Source organism: Telopea speciosissima, chromosome 4 (genome assembly GCF_018873765.1).
Source record: "Telopea speciosissima isolate NSW1024214 ecotype Mountain lineage chromosome 4, Tspe_v1, whole genome shotgun sequence".
Classification (NCBI taxonomy): domain Eukaryota; kingdom Viridiplantae; phylum Streptophyta; class Magnoliopsida; order Proteales; family Proteaceae; genus Telopea; species Telopea speciosissima.
The window spans coordinates 70294152-70313910 of NC_057919.1; the positions used below are offsets into that span (position 1 = coordinate 70294152).

The 19759-nt window shown below is 38.6% G+C and overlaps 2 protein-coding genes across 2 annotated transcripts in view; one reads left to right on the plus strand and one right to left on the minus strand.

Annotated features, from left to right (window-relative positions):
- Positions 1-19048, minus strand: LOC122660457. The gene is made up of 4 exons (XM_043855767.1): positions 19037-19048; positions 3884-3890; positions 295-1193; positions 1-191 (listed from the first exon to the last, which is right to left on the minus strand). The coding sequence occupies exons 3-4, from the start codon at positions 1187-1189 to the stop codon at positions 61-63; spliced, it is 1026 nt and encodes a 341-aa protein (XP_043711702.1). The 5' UTR covers positions 1190-1193; positions 3884-3890; positions 19037-19048; the 3' UTR covers positions 1-60.
- LOC122659612 (importin beta-like SAD2) overlaps positions 5322-19759 on the plus strand; it is a 26236-nt gene continuing 11798 nt past the window's right edge. The window contains exons 1-10 of the mRNA XM_043854710.1: positions 5322-5637; positions 5796-5968; positions 6084-6254; positions 8455-8565; positions 8671-8748; positions 16644-16840; positions 16934-16994; positions 17547-17621; positions 18012-18089; positions 18218-18280. Coding sequence (XP_043710645.1) covers positions 5493-5637; positions 5796-5968; positions 6084-6254; positions 8455-8565; positions 8671-8748; positions 16644-16840; positions 16934-16994; positions 17547-17621; positions 18012-18089; positions 18218-18280 — 1152 coding nt within the window. The 5' untranslated portion in view covers positions 5322-5492. The remainder of the gene's footprint in view (positions 5638-5795; positions 5969-6083; positions 6255-8454; positions 8566-8670; positions 8749-16643; positions 16841-16933; positions 16995-17546; positions 17622-18011; positions 18090-18217; positions 18281-19759) is intronic.

Consider the following 19759-nt stretch of genomic DNA (forward strand, 5'->3'; position numbering starts at 1 on the left):
CCAACGATGAATAATTTCTAGGTGATACAGGGAGAAATAATATACTGAGCGTGTAAAATGTCACACCACAGAGAAATTCCATAAGTTCATGTTAACAAGTGCTCCAAACACCAAAACTAGCAGTTGGAATAACCTCAATGGCGATTTTTTGGGACCCCAATTTGCAGCTGCGTTAATGTTGCCTCCTCGCACTGATCAACAACGGAAACTAGTTACTTCCTATGCTCCACCTTGTTTCAATTTCATTTTCATGGCAGATTACTTAAAATAATGAAAAGTGGAAAAAGAACTTACCAAAGTTACCGCAATCTCTAGTAGCGTTTGAAGAGGTAGAGCATATGCAAAGCATCCCTTCCGTCTCTGTATCGAAGCCGCAGGTGCCACCGGAGCGCTGGCACCGGTCGCAGCCCACGTTGGGAACGGTGTAGGCGAGTTTCATCCCATAAGACCAGTCCAGTGGCCCTACACCCTTGAGATTGTCCGTGTCGTACACGGTCGTATAATGCGTGCAGTCCAGTATGTTCATGCTCATAAGCTTTACTGTATCGTAACCTGTGAAGCAACAGGGAGGAGGAGGAGAGAGGGAGATAGAAGGAGGAGGAGGAGACGATGCGTTAGAGTAGAATGGGTTGGGGGTTATAATAGCAGGGGAAGGAGGGCTAAGTGAGTGGAACTGTTGGAAGATTCGGAAAGAAGTGCAGGCACTGTAGAGCTCATCGCAGGAATGGCCGGAGAAGTTGAAACAGAGTGAGCGGTAGTGGTTGAGAACAGGGGAGTCAATAGAGCAATTGAGGAGAGCGAAAACAGTATCGGACGAGGGTGGCATTACTACCGATTGGATCTCCGACATGACGAAGTCATGGTGAGGCTGAAGCATCGAACAGGTGGACATCGCTGGATCGAAAATCACCATCGTCTGCTTGTCGTAGTCGATCGATCGGACCTTATAGGAGCCTGACGGGGCGAGTAGAAACAGGTCAGTACTGCAATTCAGCATTTTCCGGTAATGCGGTGCACCGCAGCCATCGTCCACCCCGAAAGGGTAGTTTATGGGTATCCCTCCACAGAGGCTACGGCATAAAACAGGTGGGCTCAAGCTTTGCACAGGCTTAAGGTGTAGAAGGGTTAACATCGGCATAAGCTCAAACACAACGATGAGCAACCACACTAGTCCTACACAAGCCTTCATTTTTAATGGAGATTGGAGAATTGCTGACTGTGGGCTAAGCTTGGAATTGAATCCAGAAGAGTGATGGTAACTGGTGACGACTGACGAGGGTTTTGCTTTTGGTTATTTGGTATGATGTTCTCCTTCCGTGATTTCCTCCTTAGGCTGATAGCCATTTGAGAGCTGTTTAGTGACCTTTTTGACTGTCTTGCCTATCATCACATGTTCTCTGGATGTGCCTCTGCATCATCTTTTCTTCTTCCTTACTGTAAAAAAAAAAAAAGGTGTGAGTCCCACAAGTTTGAAAAAACGGGCGGCCATGGAAATATGGAATTGTCATCAATTATGGACCTTATGTCCTGTCCTTCGGCTCTATAACCAAGGCTGTAAGCTGTATACCATTACTGATTGTACTCTTTTCTTACTTGAAAAGTTCTAAATCTAATACATCTATTCTGTAATACTATTCAAGTAAGAGATTTCTTTTTTGATCGATAGTAAGTTTACATAAATAATGAGAATTAGTTGGATTGGTTAAGGCTTAATAATCATAAGACAAGAGCTGGTCATCTCATGATCTCTGCCATGGAAGTGTATCATTGATGAAGCAGCGTTATTTTTTCTATCACAATACTAGAAATCTACGGATTACTGGTTAGAGAAGCTCTTTAAGGTCGGTTTTTCTTCCTGCAGGAAAGTGTGAATTTTGTGGAAAAACGAAAAAGGGTTCTTTATGGAGAAAGAAGAGGAACCACACACCTTGCTCGGATCCTGTTTGGGAACGTGGGGATTTTGAAACGGCGTTCCATAAGGTCTTTTCAGTCTTTACTGTCGTCTTCTTGCCGTAAGGGCCTAAGGATCTCATTAATCTATCAGGCATCGTTGCTCTTCTGCTTTATTAAGAATCTCAGCTTCCACGGGAAATCCACTATATATGTTCGTGTGGTCAGATCTTCCCACCGAGGTGTGTATATAACGGAAAGCGTGAGAAATTATATCACCTATTAGGGATTTTGTTAGAGCTCATCCTTAAAAGTTAGCTGTCACGGCGAGAGTTGTCCAAGTAAAAAGTCTCCGCATCGATCTACTCACATTCTGTGTAGATTATTTCCCTTTGCCTTCTATGTGGAATCCCAACCGTTTATAGTTTGCTTGTTTGATCATGCCATGGAGTTGAAACTGAAGGTAGATTCATCATTCTTGATGAGAATTAGAGATTTCAAGGCCGAGTATTATACAAGAAAGAAAAGTGCTCTTGAGTAGTATTCTATATATGGCAGATTGAAAGGAGAGATAAAGCCAGGATATGAGAGGACAAATGGGTTTCGTCGGGCTTTAAACTACAAAAACCAAAGGCCTCTGAACTGTCCATTACACCTGGTTACTAACCTCATCAAGCAAGATAATTGAACTTGGAATCTCACTCTCTTGATCATCTATTTTCATTCATCAGACGAGGAAGCAATTCTGCAAACTACATTAGAAGTCAACATATCATCTTCTCTCCAGCCAAAAGATGGAAACTGACTCACAAAAGCCATCAAGTTCTCACAATCAAATTGGAGTCTCATTCTTGATTTGGTTTGGAAAAAACAATTTCAAAACTGCAAGACATTGCCAAAAATTAAATCCTTTGTATGGCGAGCATATGCTTAAGGTGTAGCCTCTGGGGAAATTCTCAACATACAATGCATCCACATTGATCTTTCATGCTATCATTGTGGAGTGCCTAAGGAATCCATAGATCATATCATTTTAGACTGCCCCTTCGTAAGAGCAGTTTGGTTTGATAGCTCATCATCTCACATTGCTTTTGCGGACGAATATACCAAGCTTCATCTTTGGTTCAACGGTTGGGACTCATTTTTGGGCCACAACAAGACCATCAAGCAATAATCCTTATATGGGGCTTGCCTCTTTAATTTGTTGGTTCCTTTGAAAATCTCAAAATGATCTAATCTTCAACCGGAAAAATTGGTCCCCAACAGACTCATCTCTGAGACTCCAACCCATCACTCAAAAAATCGGATGGTCACTGCATCCTGAGAGTATAGCTGCCATCACTGCCTCTGGTGTCTCTCCCAATCTTTTAGCAAACATAAAGTATATTTCTAGATGGGAAGCTGAATTGATGCTGCTTTCCCCTGGGACTCACCGCCTCCTCTACCTGTATCACCAATGCCATCACTTCCAACATCTTTCTTCGTTGGGCTTGACACATCAGATATCCCTATTCTCAGTTTTTTATAGAAGCTTCAACCAAAAAACAACATAAGGAGAGGGTAGGGATCAATTGTCATTGTTGGTCAAAATTTCATTGTAGTTTCTATGAATTTTGGTCATGCATGACGTGCACAAGAAATAGAAGTCAGAGGACTCAAACAAGGAATTGAAGAAGCACTTTTACTGGGATGCAAAAAATTAGTTATCTGGACAGATTTGTTAGAAGTATCACATTGGCTTTCAAGATGCAGACATGCATCTACCCCTAGCCATGGGAACTCTCCCATTTTCTTTTTGATATAAATTTTAGCTTCTCTTTACTCCCTCATGTATCTACTACCAAAAAGGGTAGATGTTTCATCTACACAAAAAGACTATAATCTTATTTTTTACTAGATCCGATTGGCCTGAGTCTAGCAGTTTGAATGAATAGAAAAGAAAATGGTTTCGAAAAAATATAAGATTCAAAATCTCCCTCTGTTTTAAGAAAATCTGTTTTCTTTTTAGAAGGGCTAAAATCATTTATTTTGGCTTTTTGACCCCATATTTTAGGGTGGATCTCGAAAGATATGAAAGATCTCCCTCCAAGCCTACGACTTTCATCAAATACGGTTATCCACAGAATTCTATATGTATCTATGAGATTGAGTATGGAATTCTGTTTACTCACTTGAAATTGAGTATCCGTTTCCCTCCTTTTCCTCTTAGGATATGAGAGAGCACATTCAGACTGAACTGGGCCTAAGCTTGATTAACATTGATAGATCAACTGCCCAAAACGAGCACAGTAGGCTTCCAAGGTGGACTGAAAGACTCTGGCTTCCTGAATAGTAGCCCTTCCAAAAAGGATTAAGTCATCAGCGAAGAACATGTGAGAGATGGCCTCGTTGTGCCTAGAGATTCTCACATGGCCTTCACTGTGCCTGGAGATTTTAATGCCATGGATTATTTGTTGTTGATGAGCAATGGCCAAATGAGAGGATAACACTTCCTCGCATAGGACGAAAAGGTATGAAAAGAGAGGTTCGATCCCAGAAGCCACCGAGGAAGACATCCAGAATTTGTTGGTCCTACGAGCTTTAAAACCCCTTTTATTTTATGGTCAAGGAAATAGGAGAAGAAGGTGTAGACGCTGAAGAAGCGGCAACAAGTACCGAAGAGGTGAGGATTGCATAAGACAGTCTTCCTATGATAAAGAAAATGAGTCGATTACTAACATATGTATTAGGCTGCGGGGTACTACGAGCTTGTTAAAGCCAAGAGAACATTAGCACTTAAGAGAAGCGGAGCACCACCAAAATATATATACAAACCCATACGGAACACTCAATATGATTACCGCAATATTTTATACAATATACAATACAATAACAATAATAGATAGTGTGGTAGAAAGGTTCATATATTTCTTTCGACTATATTATCATATCTCATAGACTACTGATTCTAGTTCGCACATTTCATTTACACACGGGGAGTTTGAATTTCTTTCATTCTTTTCAGCCGTCCCATCTCCCAACTCTAGCTACAACTTCTAACATCAAGTCCAACAATTTGAGGGGATAATGTAAAGTTTATTTTCAATGACGTTTTTATTTAAAGAAAAAAGGGTTCATGGATGCAACTTTCATAGTTTTTTTTTTTTGTGTGATAAATATGCAACTTTTATAGTCACCCTATCACTAATGTGTTTCAAACCCATGATTTAAAAAATCGGGATTAGATCGATCAAATAGGCTGATTTGGATCGGAATTGGATCTGATCGATCTCAATTTTGGGTTTTTTTGGAGCGACCCATTCTAGGGTTTTTGGACCAAATTACCGGTCTGAAGGACCGATTCTAGGGTTTTTAAGACCGTGTCCATATGATTCCAGAATCGGCAGGGACCGATTCCGAGTTTAACTTCCTTTGTTCAAGCTGCGGTCCTTTGATCAGAGGGCGAGGGCAGTGAAAGCCACATATAAAAGTCAAATTTCCCGCCCATTATTCCCCCCCAACGCTTCTCCTCCATCATTTTGCTCTGTCCACCTCACTGCTACGGTGCTACCATACTCTGGGATTTGCCAATTAGGGATTCCATCGAAGGATCACATCGTGCCATGGAACCTCTGATTCCCCGACTTGCTCAGCTATTCAATGATACGCTCAGCTCAGATGATGCTGTTGTCAGCTCTGCAACCGAAGCCCTCGAGCGTCTCTCTGTTCTTGCAGAGTTCCCTTTCTCCCTCGTCTCCATTGCTACCGGTAGAATCCTCAATTCCTCAATATTCCGAAATCAAATTGGCTGTACTTTTAACTTTTCATTTCGCTGCACTTCATTTGTCCATAATTTTGTCATCTGGACCCGAGACTTGAATGGAATTCTGACTATTGACGGCTTTCATCTTGTGGCTTTTATATAGGAGGTGAAAATCAGGGGCAAAGAATTGCGGCTGCTACATATCTTAAGAATTTCACCGGGCGTCGTATTGGTGGGAACAATCCATCTTCAAAAGTCAGTAACGAGTTTAGGACTTGTCTTCTGGGCGCTCTGCTTCAAAGCGAACTGGCAGTTCTTAAAGTCCTAGTTGAAGCTGTAAGCATTATACAGTGTCTCTGATTCATTCAACTACCTTTCCATTCCTTCGTCTATTATTAAATCTAGAAGTTACCTCTCTTTTACTTATCTCCGTGTTCTTCTAAATGTGCAGTTTCGAATTATTGTCGTTGCTGAATTTGTGAAGGAGAACTCATGGCCTGAGCTTATATCTGAATTGCGGTCTGTTATTCAGAACAGTAATCTTATTAGTGAAGGTGCAAATTTTCGGTGGAACACTATTAATGGCCTCATCGTTCTTCAAGCAGTTATTAGACCATTTCAGGTACATATTCTGTTCTAGAATGTACCATTACTACGTAAGAATGAAACTATTGTGTCTATAACTTTTCGTTTGAAAATTGGAATGTGACCATCTTGCATTTCACAGAAGTGTGTGTGGGCAACTTAATGTGATTCTACTACAGACATGCCCTTATTTAAAATGATGCTGGTTTCATCTTATTAGACTCCTCTCCCCATTTTTCGATGAACCTGATGTTGGCGGCTGCAATACCAAATCAAAATTTCCAACAAGAATTGTTTCTCGTAGGCATTAGGGTATTCAACGAAAAACCAGAATTATTGTTTTAAGGTTACCTTTTTGTACCACAAACTCATTACCTCCAATGGAATATGAAACTTGAACTCATGCCCTTTTTGCAAATGAGTGGGTTCCCTTGTTCAACGATTGACATAGAACTTGAGCAGCGTAATTAATCCTCACACATTAGGGTTCAAAACCCTAATCTCACAAGCATGCCCTATCTCCTACATAAGCTCTATATTTATAGCCTAATTTGCTAAAGGGATCACATGCCAAGTGGCAAGATCCTATCGGGTTAACCAATCAAACTCAACATATGTAAATAAAAGTAATTACCATCCACAAAAAAACAATTACCTAAAAGTCCCACTTTTAAGCATGTACTGAATTATTTACCAATAAGTACACCCTTAAATGGTTAACCAAAACCCCTTTAAACTGATTGAAATTATTACATTGAACTCCTTCTACTTAACAATATCACAGAACAAACTTACAGGTATGCCTTATGGACACCATAAAAAACCGTAGTCCATCGGAACGACTATGTCAGAGAATCTCGACCACTGTTTGGACATAAAACTTTTGAAAAATATTTTCAAATAGAATTATGTAGTAAATAATAACATTTTAAATACATATGGAAACTCTTTACAAAAATTCCATTGAGCTCAGTATTTGGTCCAATCATAGTCATATAATTCTCTCAGGATATTCAAGCTATTTGGGAAGTGGATTCCTTGTTTAGTATCTCTTCAATTCTCAAATGAACATTGTGAATCTAGCACACCGATATATAGCCAGTGTAGGCATCAGCATTCGGTACACCAAAATGCACAAGGTGCAACTGCAACAGTAAGAACCTCTCAGGTATGGTGACCAACAACTATCACACAGAATCTTGTTACTTAATACAACCGATGGTAATCCATGCAAGATTCTTAGATGATCCAGTTTGACACACATACAATATGAATATTCATGTTTATATTCTTAAATCACATTCTGAAAATATAAAACGTGAACCACCAACTGAACAAAATGCCCAATTATGTCTCTAGTTGCGACTTGCAAACACTTCAAGGCTTATAATCTTTGGACAACATATCACATATGAAATGATAATGCAAATTAATTTAACTTAAGCACTTTAAATTGGATGTGATGGATGCATATATCCAACACCTGATAGTACATAGTATTACTGTGTACGAATTAAATTATTTCTTTTGCTACTCGTTGTTCGAAATTTGACCATCTCAAGTTGTTTTGCTATGTGTGTAGACCCCAGGATGGGCTTCTATTTGATACATGAACTTATTCAAAATTATGCGGGTTTCATTTAGACTTCCTTTTTTTTCCCTGTTTGACGAATTTTCTTGTATAGGTTACGAAAATGCCAAATTTGAAATGGTTTCAAATGTTTCTCCTCTTCCTCCAAGTGGCTAAATTGGAGAAGTAATAGATGAATCCTTCTATTTTGTTGCTTTATTTTCTTTTTTCCATTACCTTAGTAGCAGATGTTCTACTTGAAGAAACATGCTTCAATACTGTGATTCCTCACCAGTTGATATATATATTTTTTGGATAGGTAGGCCCCAAGGAGAACTCATGACCTCTTAATTGAGAGGTGTTGGTCTTTGCAAACTGAGCAACCACCTTGGTTGGTGATAGCAATTTTTGTTTGTATTCACTCTAAGACTCTAACTAGTGGATACGGGTCAAATTCAATGTTGGAAATCCTTTTGTGTTGGTTTACCGATTAAAAGGAATAGTTCCTTTGCTGATTGCATGTGTGTGAGCTCTTGGTTTAAAAAAAATTCAGTGTATGTGATAGAGCACTTGAAAAACCAAATACTCTTGGTACTTTATTGCAAGTAATTTTTCTTTGAAATGCCTATTTTAATACTTGGCTGGTGATTTATCTTTACATTTGCAGTACTTCTTGGATCCAAAACTAGTGAAAGAGCCAGTTCCGCCACAACTAGAGCTAATAGCTAAAGAAATTCTTGTACCTTTGCTTACTATATTCCATCATTCAGTTGACAAGGTTGGATGGACTAGTTTTCTCCTTTGAAAGTGTTCCAATTTCTTCTTCCCTGTTTGAATAAGTTTAGAGGAAGCAGAATTATGAGCTTCAAGATCCATGTGGCAGGTTTTATCCATTGAAGGAGGAGCAGAAACGGAAACTGAGAGAATTCTTCTTATTATATGCAAGTGCATGTATTTTGCTGTAAGTTTTGAATCTTCCCTGCCCTGTCTTCCCGGTGGTCTTATTCTTCTTTATTCCTCTTCCTTCTTCTTTATTCTTCTTCCTTCTTGATAACAACTCTCCAGATCCTTATTTAAAGATATTCTTTCCATTGAACTTATTTCCTTGAACATGCAATTGTTATATTTATGGTTGACCTCATTATGCAGAAAATAAAATATAGTTTGTTACATGAATTTGTTATCAAATCCAAGTGTAGCCTTGTATGGAAAAAATATTTTTAGTGAATGTTCTTATTGCTATCGTGAAGCACCCTCATATTGTTGCCATAACTCCCAAATGAATGATGTCACACCACCATTAATCTTCATATTTCTCAATGATTCAATGTCGAACTTTACTAAGCAACACTTGGCCATCATAATTTCTTAGTATGGTCCTATTCACATGATTAAAACATGTAAAATGTGGTTGTGTCTTGATTCCTAACCCAGCCACCAACAAGGCAATAATGACCATGAATTTAAGTGATTACTACTCTGGATACTCCTAAGCGCCTTCTGTATGTGCCAATCATCCGCTTCCCTTTTTTATGGCCCTTTGCATCACCTCAGGTTACTATTATAGTATTGTTAAACTTACTGGGCTTGAGATAAATTTTCTCACTCCTGGCAAAATGTTCTGCTCACTGATCTTCTACTGGCTCTTGTTTTTTCACTTTACAAGATGTACAGAAGTCTTACTTAAATGCTCAAATGGTGATAACATGCACTGACACATCTAAAACATTTATAATTAAAGCCATATCTCTTACCTCTTTGGCTACAATCAGCTGTAAACATATGAGTTTTGAACCACTCTTTCTTCCTTTGTAATCATACTAGGATCCTGACACAGCTGATTTCTGAAATATTATTCAATATGAGATGCCACCTGGGTGGCATCCTTCACTGTATACAATTGACCTTAAGTGGTTCATGGAAATCTGTGGTTTCAACCTTTGGTGATGCATAGCTATTACTACTTTTGTAATCATATATCAGTTCGTATATATGACAATCTGCTAGTTTAGTTGTTAAACATAGTGTCTATTGGACTGATGGTGTACGCTCTGTGCGTAGTCTGAAGGAACGAAATGGAGGAGGTATTTCTATCTTTTATAATGTCTTCCTTCTCCTCTTCCACTCCTTCAGGCTTCCATCGATATCCTGTTGTTTCACCCACCACATTTTTTTTGTTCCCTTCATCTTGGTGATGACAAATCAGATTCCTGTTTTTTTTTTTTTTTTTGGTTAAGCCACACTTTACAGGCTCTGAATTTAGTAATGGAACATGGACATAATATAATTGCATTCTAGATGAGGCACTTCCAACTTCAAAGTTCAAACATTTCTCGACTCATTCATGTCCACAATGACCATCATTAACATGTGGAAGTTGAAATTAAAAGTTGTTGTACTTCCTTTCAATATTACTTGAGGTCCCATTGGCACATTCTCTTGTCACACAGTATGGATAGGATTGGGCTTCTTCTTCAAAGTGAGCTATGTACCATTAGCGAGTGGTGGTAGTTTGATGTGCTGAACTAGAATTGTCCATGACTTCATTGTTCATATGTTTTGCAACACAAATTTGCTAAGTCACTCACTCTAAACTGGAAGAATACATTTTCTATTTAATTGTACACATTCTTTCCGCTAGTTTTGCCTAAGAAAAGGCCATTTGGGGACCTTGTGATCTTTTGCTAGATTCTTAACTTTAGCTGCTGGCTGGCAAGCACTACAGATCATTAGCAAAAGAATCATTTACTCTGGTACTAATGGTGGGTCACAAACAAGGGAAATCTAGTTGCATTATTCAGTCAAATTGATTTGCACTGTGTGTTGGGCGAGCAGAGTAGAAAAGCATAGTTCAAGATTTTGGGTCAAAATTGAAATATTTTGGAATTCGGTTGTATTTCGGCCGAAATATTTCAGCTGCACATTTTGGTGGTCAGATGGCCATATTTTGGCTTGAAATTTCGGGGAAATCCTAGTTAAGCATCTCTAAAAAATGTGAACCTTTAGATTGTAAAAAACACATCCAAAATGGTAGTTTGGCTTCGGACATAGGTTGCTAGTGTACGCCATACCCTGCTGTATACTTTCTCTAATATTGCTTAGTCTATGCATTATTTAATACTAGAATGTACAAAATTCAATTAAACCAACTAAAATATGCATTAGGAATGAAAAAAATTTAACGGATCATAGTTATCAGTAACATTACATGGTCCAAGTTACATTGGTAAAAGGAAAAGGGTATACACCTCCAAATTTGAAAAATTAATTTTAGGGAAAAAGAATAAATATCCAAATTGGAATCTTGCACAAATCTGGTAAATCATCGTTGTAGACGCGTTGTAGTAGTCCCCAACACCTTGTCCCACCAAGAAACGTTTTGAAGATTTGGCAAAAAAAATCCAGAAATCTGGGGGGTTTCTGGCAACTTTCCTCTTGGTTGAAATTGGTGAAATTGACGAAATGGGTTGAATGATCAAATTATGGTATTTAAATACCTGTTTTGTATTTTTTTGCCAAAATGAACAATATGAAATTTTGGCCGAAATGCTGAAATTCAACCAGAATTCTGCATACTTGCTGAGTTGACCATTTTGTTTTTGACTCACGTCGAAACCGAAATAATTTCTGAAATTTTGGTCATTTCAACCAAAATCTCAAACCATGGTAGAAAGTGTTCCCATGAATTCAGGGTTTAGGATGATGGAATGATGTATAAGGAATGTGGATTTAGGGTTTAGAAGGAAGAATTTATATTGGTAATTCAAAGATGAGCTTTCTTTGCAAGTTATGATTACCTGTTAAGAAAATAGGTACTAATATGAAAACTAGAGCTTAGGGAGTTCAGTTTAACAGTAAAAAGGATTAAAAGAATGGGCTAACCTGAGTTGAGCTTTCCAAACTTGATTGGTCAAGAATTTTCTAGTTCTGGCTTTGCTTGGCATAGTTTTTTCACCCTTTCTGTTTCTTCACCTTTGTAGCTAGAGTGTACCTAATGTTGACTACAATAATTAAAAACCTAGTTTTTTTAAACTCATATTCAAGCATTTCTGCTAACATGGAAGAATAAAAGTTAGCCATTTAAAACTAGAGCTTATGTCAAATACAAGTATGGTGAAATATTTGATACTTCTTTAATCAGTTGATCTTAATAAAGCAAGGGGTAGAGGGCTGGAGCTGAGGAATGACTGTTAGGCTAAGGTTTAGCTTGCCATTAGAAGCCGGCTATGTGTTTGTCTGTGTGTGTGTTGGGGGTGGAGTGGGTCAGTGTGGGAAGCCAATAAGTAGCTTGAGTTTTGACCAATTTCTCTTTGATTTTTTTCTCGTTGCTTTCAAAATCTCTCTGTACTGTTAAATATTTTATTTTAATCGATATGGTAATTGCATTTGGCAATATAGGGTGACAAGTAAAAAATTTTGACCATGAATTTTTTCTCATGCATATTAGGGTATTCAAACAAATCATTAGAGGGAGTTTAGGGTTACCTCTTTGTACAAGCGCAGTGGTGGCAGTGCCTCCAAAAGAACATCACTTGAACAGAAGAATCCTCACAAAGACGCAACAAGTATTGATCAATCAACACTTGATGTAGAAAACAGCAGCAGAATGTTTCTCTCTCTTAAGGGTTTAAAACCCTAACTCACGAAGAGGAAGAAAGAGAGAAGAAGATGTGTAGGAGAGAGGTTGTCAGCCAAAATTGCAAGAGAGAAAATTAGGGTGCTCTTCTGCTATGGTTGATGACTCCACCTCTCTCTCTCTCCCTCTCCCTATTGCTGCTTATTTATAAAAATTCATAACTCTATCTCTATAGTACTCTAATGCCAAGTGGTGGGATCCCATTGGGTGATCCTACCAAGATAGTCTTATGTGATTCAAACTCAAACTAATTGATAGAACTATTTACTAATGAGTCAACTCAATCTTAGTAATTAAAATTATTTACTCTAAGTTCACCTTAAGTTGGATATAACATATAAATCCCCATAGTAATAGTTTAATTGCGTTTCAGTCCCCCCACTTAACAATATCACATAACAGATTAATGTAGTCCTAGATAGGATTAACTCCCACTAGAAACCAGTGGATCAGGATCTCTAACAGTGCTGGCCGATTGGAGTAGGATGAGGTAATGTAGGGTAAAACTAGGGTTAGGGTGAGGTAATGACAATAGGGTTTATATGGTTTTGTTGGGCAGGTTTAGGGGGTTATTATTGTATAAAAATAACAGGGTTTAGATAGGTTTGAAAATTCTGCAAAATTGGGCAGAATTAACCTATCGATCTCTGGGTTTTGGGTTTTAGAACTGAGGCTGGAACTAGGGTTTAGACTAAGAATTAAAGCAAGGGAATAAGATCGAGTTCTATACTGATAGAGAACAGTACTTGACCAAAGTATGAAGCTGTAATAATGGTTGGAAGTGAAGGATCTGAAAATTAGGGTTTTGGGGAAATTAATGAAGGGTGGGAAATTAGGGTTTCTAAAGATGGTTTAGGCCAGGGGCTAGGGTCGAGTGTAAGAGGTGAGGAGAGGGAGCTGTGACCTGATTTTGATGAGATTGTAATTAAGGATTGAAGCTGGACAGGTTCTAGATGAGTTAGTGTTGTAGTCCTAGGTAGGAGTAATCCCACTAGGAGCCAGGGGAATGGGTTCACCTAACAAGGCTGGCCGATTGGGACAGCTTAGGCTAAATAGGGCAGAAATTAGGGTTAGGGTTAACTAATGGTAATGGGGTTTATAGGGTTTTAATATGCAGGTTTTAAGGGTCTTAATAAACTAGGTTTGGTTAGGTTTGAATAAGTTTTTAAAATTTCAGAAATTTAGGTTTAGGGTTTTGGGTTGGAATGAAGGGGGAGATGGGATTTAGGTTTAGAGCTGGGATTAGGGCTGGAGCTTAAGGTCGAGGCTTCTAATGGTAGAGGAGAGGATTCGGCCAAGGTTTGATGAGTATTTGGGGGCTGGAAGTAATGGTTCTGGAATTTAGGGTTTTAAGGGATTAATGAGTGATAAGGAACTAGGGTTTTGATGGGAGAATGGACCTAGGGTTAAGGTCGAGTAGAAGGGTTACTGAGCAGGAACTGTGGTTGAAATTTGAGTGTAAACTGATGAGGGTATAGGGCTGTAATGAATATAGAAGAAGCTAGGGTTTATGGGATCGATTGGGGAATGTAGGTCTAGGTTAGAGGATAAGAAGAAGAAGGGTTATTTGCAGAATTCTGTAATAACTTACTTGTAATGGAAGAACTTCAATGGCAGCTTGGAGAAACTTGATTGAAGAAGAAGAAGGACCTCCCGATCTACAAGATGCAAGGAGTCGCCGGAGTCCACCAGCCCTCACCCTTGATATGACTCACAAGGGCTCCTTGATATTACCCACAAGGAACACTCTCAAAGAGCAAGCAGCAGCATTCATGGCAGCAGCATAAAGAGACAATTTTTTAAAGCATAATAGGTGGGGGAGCCTCTCCCACGGTTTGTATTAAATAAGAGGCCAAAGGCCTTATTCCTAAATCTATTACAAATCAAATCTCTCACTTAAATCGTGGAGAGGTGGACCAATTTAAAAATAACTTAAAAACTTAAAAGGAAAGGACTTATCTACCCCTAATGACTTAAAAACAACTTAAATAAAAGAAGATTCCCTACTAGCCAATAGGATATAAGAACCTCTTAGCCAATAGGATCACTTCACTTAAATTAGACCAATTGAATCAATTGGATGCAACCAATTTAAACCGGTTCAATTAAAAACACAAAATAAAAACTAAGTATAGAAATAAACTAAACTAAGGCTCCTACTAAAACCCTAGGCTTAGGGTGCCTTCTTCAATTCGAGGAGGCTAGGATTTGCATCAGTTAGGGTTGTAGGGAATTCAAATAAAATAAAGGGGATCAATTGGGGGGGGGGTTGGAATTAGAGGATTAGGAGAAGATGAATGGGGATGGGGTTTTAAACATACTTGCAGTTGCGACAAGTCTTCAATGGAGGCAGCTGCTATGTGATAGAAGGATAGAACCACCTTCCAACTGAAGAAGATCCTCCCAGCCGTCACGGCATAAGGAGTCAATTGGATTCCACCAATCCCTTTCCACCTTACAATCCACAAGGATGCACACACTCACAAGGAGCAAAGGAGCAGCAGCAATGGCAGCCAAGCTAACACGATTTTTTTTATTCAATAAATTGTGGGGAGCATCCATGATATTCTATTATTTAAAGTATGGCCTTAGGCCAAATCCTACTACAAATTAACCTCTTCCTTGATAAATCGTGGAAGGGAAGGAATTAAAACTAAAGCTAATAACTTTAAACAATAAATTGACCTATCTACTCCAAATAACTTAAATTAAAAGACACTTAGCTAAATAACTTAAATTGACCCAATTAAACCAATTGGATGCAACCAATTTTGAACCGGCTCAATTTTAAAAGCGGGAAAATAAACCAAGTATGGAACGGAAATTACTAGAATGTAATCCTAAGCTATGGCTCCCTAATTAAGCCCTAAGTTCAGGACTTCTTCGTCCTACTTGGTGCTGCATCACAGACCTACGGGCATGGCATTAATATTTGTCACCGCCCTAGTCTGTTGGAAATGTATTATTCAGAGAATCTTTCTCTGATTCATCGATTGGGCACAAAAATAATTTTCAAAACATTTGGAAAATAATATTATTACATAATATATTGTAAATCCTTTTGTAAACAATTTACAAAGCATGCTACCGGTACCGAAATTTCATCCAATCATGAAACGACATTCTCTCTTTTGATATTCACCCAATATGGGAAGTGGATTTCTTGTTGAGTGTCTCTTTTGTTCACAGGTAAACACTATGAATCCAACGTCTCGATATATAGTCAGATTGGTACACCAAAACCCATAATGCCCAACTATAACGCCCCCTTAGGTCCATAAATAAATTGCAATCTATTAATGCAACTCGTGTTCCTTATACAACTGACAATAATCCATTGAAGATTCTCTTGTGATCCAGTTCAATATACAGACATATATCTACTCACACGTGTGTAGAATCTCCATTCACAAGAGCACACAATGTGACAACCATATGAACAGAAGACCCAATTTTGTCCCTAGTTGTAAACAAGTTTTAGGTTAAAACCTAAGGACAACAACCGCCCATTATAATCCTGCAAATTAATTAAATTTCAAACATTTAAAAAAAATATGGATTTGATGGACACATTTTCAACAATGCTACCATTCTCCGTGCATAAAAACATAATTATTCATCTGACCTAGGCATGTCCCTGGCTCAAGAGCTGCTTTGCTGAGTGGAAGCTCTGTTAAAGTCCTATAGTTGTGATGTCATTATGCAACGAGTAGCATGCTTTATTTTAACCTAGTAATAAATTGGCAGCTTAGTAATGGGGTTATGTTTCTGGATTAGAATTTTGATAATTTTAAGCTTCTGCAAAATTTTATCATACAGGGTGAGGTATAAATCTGTTTCTCTTTTACCACCATTTGAGTATCATTGTCCTTTAACAAAATTTCTCATAATTCTATTCATCACAACTTAATTACTTGCCATGTTACATTTTGTAAGCAGCCTAAGCTGATTTGTGTGGTACATGGAATATACGATGACAATCTGTCTGTTGTTATTAATTTTTCATTGGTGAATATGGTCCATAAGCAAGAATTTTGTTGGCTATCTTAGTTGCCTTATGCCCTATGCATTCATCACTGAGTTTGATAGAATTATCATATATAATGGGGAGTTTGCCAATAACTCATTTTCTTTCCATTATATTATCATGTAGACTAATTCTACTTCCTACTTGGTTTTTTTTTTCTTCGTTGGAAATTCACCACTAGTTAGTTTTATAGGTGAGATCGCATATGCCATCTGCTTTAGTCCCACTTCTGCCTACATTCTGTCGCAATCTATTCCGGGTTCTGGATTCTTTGGTTTTTGATGGTACCACAACTTCATCAGAAGGGTGCTTGCTGAGGCTGAAGACAGGGAAGAGGAGTTTGCTTATCTTCTTAGCTTTGGTCACAAGACACCGAAAACATTCTGATAAGTAATGCTATGGATTGGATATGGTTCTGTTTTGTTTGATTTCTTTAGAGTCTTCTATATTTCTGTCTGATTTTTTATGTCCTCAACACTTCAGGTTGATGCCAGACATGATAAATTCTGTTTTCAGAATTGTAAAGCAAAGCTGTAATACCACCGTAAGTGTTAAGACTCTTTTCTGCTGCTTATTATATTACTTTGGAGGAAGTTTTAAGGATTGACTCTGGGTCCTCATAATTTTTTCCTCCATTCAATGTGGATTGTACTGTACACTTCGTCGTGGTCATGCATGTGTAATCAATGTGTGTGTGTGTGTGTGTGCACTATGAAAGGATAGATCTAGTCATATTTTCTTGTGTTTGGAGTTAAATACTATATGTTGCAGTGATCTTTTAATAGTTTATCATGATTACCAGTTTTGGTCACCAATGAACATTGATTATGTTTGTGGGCAGAAATACTTTATTTTCTAATTCCTTTTAGAATCAACTTGTTTCTACTTTTTTTCGAATTTTTCATGTGTATAATGGTTTAAACTGATTCTGGTGATATCCTGTAACAAAAGCTTTCTCAACCAATTTCATTCTAATTGATATGGGTACCGAACTCTTTAGCCAACCTGCTTCTATATTGCTTACCTCATTCTTTCCAGGTTTGTCCCCATTCATGATTCATATTTTCTACTAAAATCTAAATTTTGCATCATGCAGAAGCTGGATTTCTTGTCAGAGAGAATTATTTCATCAGCTTTTGATGTTATTTCACATGTTATGGAGACAGGAGCTGTAAGTTCTCAAACTCTTTTTACTTTATGATTCAAAACACGTTTTTAGTTGCTTTGGTTTTCATGTTGCAGCAGGATCTTGTTTAATACTTCACAAACCTTCACCAATGGAAGTGGTTGCAGTCTCTGTGCCATTAGAGCTTAGCTACTTCCCTTCCATCATTTATCGGCAGAGCTTGTTCATCTCTGTTCGAAAGTTTCAGTGATACCTAATTTTATGCTTTGATGATTTTTCTGTACTTGCCACCACTTTGAAGCAAAATGCATTTTGAGTCCTATTCCGATATAATATGTTAAAAGACTTTTAGTCTCTGTTCAGGATCTTCACAAGTACTTGTATTTAAGCATCATGCTTTCTTTCTCTAAGGTTATGAATCTCATCTGAAAATAGGGATGGAGATTAGTTTCGCCCCATTTTTCGTCGTTGCTGGACTCTGCAATTTTTCCGGCACTAGTAATGAAAGAGAAGGTCAGTTTTCTTATATTGTTACTAAAAATGGAAAATGGTCTATTTGAAATTACTTGTGCACCATATATTTGAGTACTTGTTTAATTTACCAGTTCTTGTATTTAATTGGTGGTGTTGTTTGTTATTAGGATGTTGCAGAGTGGGAAGAAGATGCTGATGAATACATACGGAAGAATCTTCCCTCTGATCTTGTATGGCTGGGGCCTTTATTTCACAGTAGCTTTTCAGTCACTCGTTTATACTCCTCTATTTACTTAAAGACTGTCCACTTTGAGCTTTTTGCTGTTCCAAAATGATAGCCCATTTTAAGAATTTCATACGTGGATTTTAATTGTTTTCTCATTTTACCCATAACTACACTAATGCAAACCTTTTCCAAAATGGGCAGTTTTTTGTGGAATAGAGGGAATGACTCCCCCCCCCCCTCTTTTCTTACAAACTTATTTTTTTTTTTTTGGGTGAATAAGAAATTCATTACCAAAGAAGGAAAAAAATACAGGGCCCCATTAGGGGAGCAACAAAACAAAGAATCCGGAACCTAGCCCTCACAGGGGAGAGCTGGAACCAACAAGAGAGATGGAAGGAAGGCCCCAGGAGACAACAATGAGTCTGTTCCTTGGGGTATCAAGACAAGTGGAAGGAGGGGCAGACGATAATTTCGCCTTAATTTCGAAGGAAATGGAATCCCAAATCTGCTGGTAAGACCTAGATTTGGTTGTCCATTTTCTAAAATTTCGCTCCATCCAAATATGATTTAGAGTAGCACAAAAAGCAAGCTTTCCAACCGTGTCACAAATAGAGGTTCCTGCAAAAGTCATGTCGATCCAAATCCACTCGCGAGAGAAGGGCAGAATTCTTCTAGGGGCCGGCCAGCATTTTGCCAAGATGCCTTTCCAAATTGCTGTTGCAGTAGGGCACTCAAAAAATAGATGATCCGAGTCTTCCACACTGTTCCAGCAAAGGCAACAAGAGGTAGAAACTGGGATATGCCGATGGCGCAAGAAAGCAAGGGTTGGAAGGCATTTGGAAAAGATCCTCCAAACAGTGAAGCAGTGCCGAGGGATATGATGCTTGAACCATAGAAGCTTTCTCCAAGGAGCTAATTGGCCTTTATGACGGATAAGGTCCCAGGCTGATCTGGAGGAGAAAGAGGTTGAATTGTTTGCCAACCAAGTAACACAATCACCTCGGCCCAAAAGTCTCCTGGAAATAGAGGGAAGCTCATTCCAGAGGAGCATAAGCTCAGAAGAGGAGGTAGGAGGAGGGGACCAACCACCGTGCTGATCGAGGATATCTGCTACCAAGGAGAGCTTGTGAAGGCCAGAGGCATAAATGGTTCTCGGAGTAATCAGGTGAGAGAGAATCCCGCGCGGGTGCCAAGGATCAAGCCATAGATAGGACGACAAACCATCACCAATTTGAGAGTGAATATTGTGGAGAACTAGGCGACGAAGGTCCAGGATCTTGCGCCAGACCCAGGAAGAACCAGAGGAAGAAGAAGCCGTCCAGATGGAGTCTTGCCGCAGAGGGCCCGAATATATCCAGTCGACCCAGATGCTTTTCTGCTTTGAGGCTATCTTCCAAATGAGTTTGATGATACCAGCAAGATTCACATCTTTGATCCTTCTTATGCCCAAGCCGCCCTCCTTCTTTGTAAGACACACAGCCGA

Bases quoted from the DNA above. Each gene is read 5' to 3' on its own strand.
- LOC122660457 (XM_043855767.1), bottom strand. From the start codon at position 1,189: ATGAAGGCTTGTGTAGGACTAGTGTGGTTGCTCATCGTTGTGTTTGAG. The intron at 192-294 runs GTAAGTTCTTTT...GTTGTTGATCAG, and splicing joins TAGAGATTGCGGTAACTTTG to TGCGAGGAGGCAACATTAAC.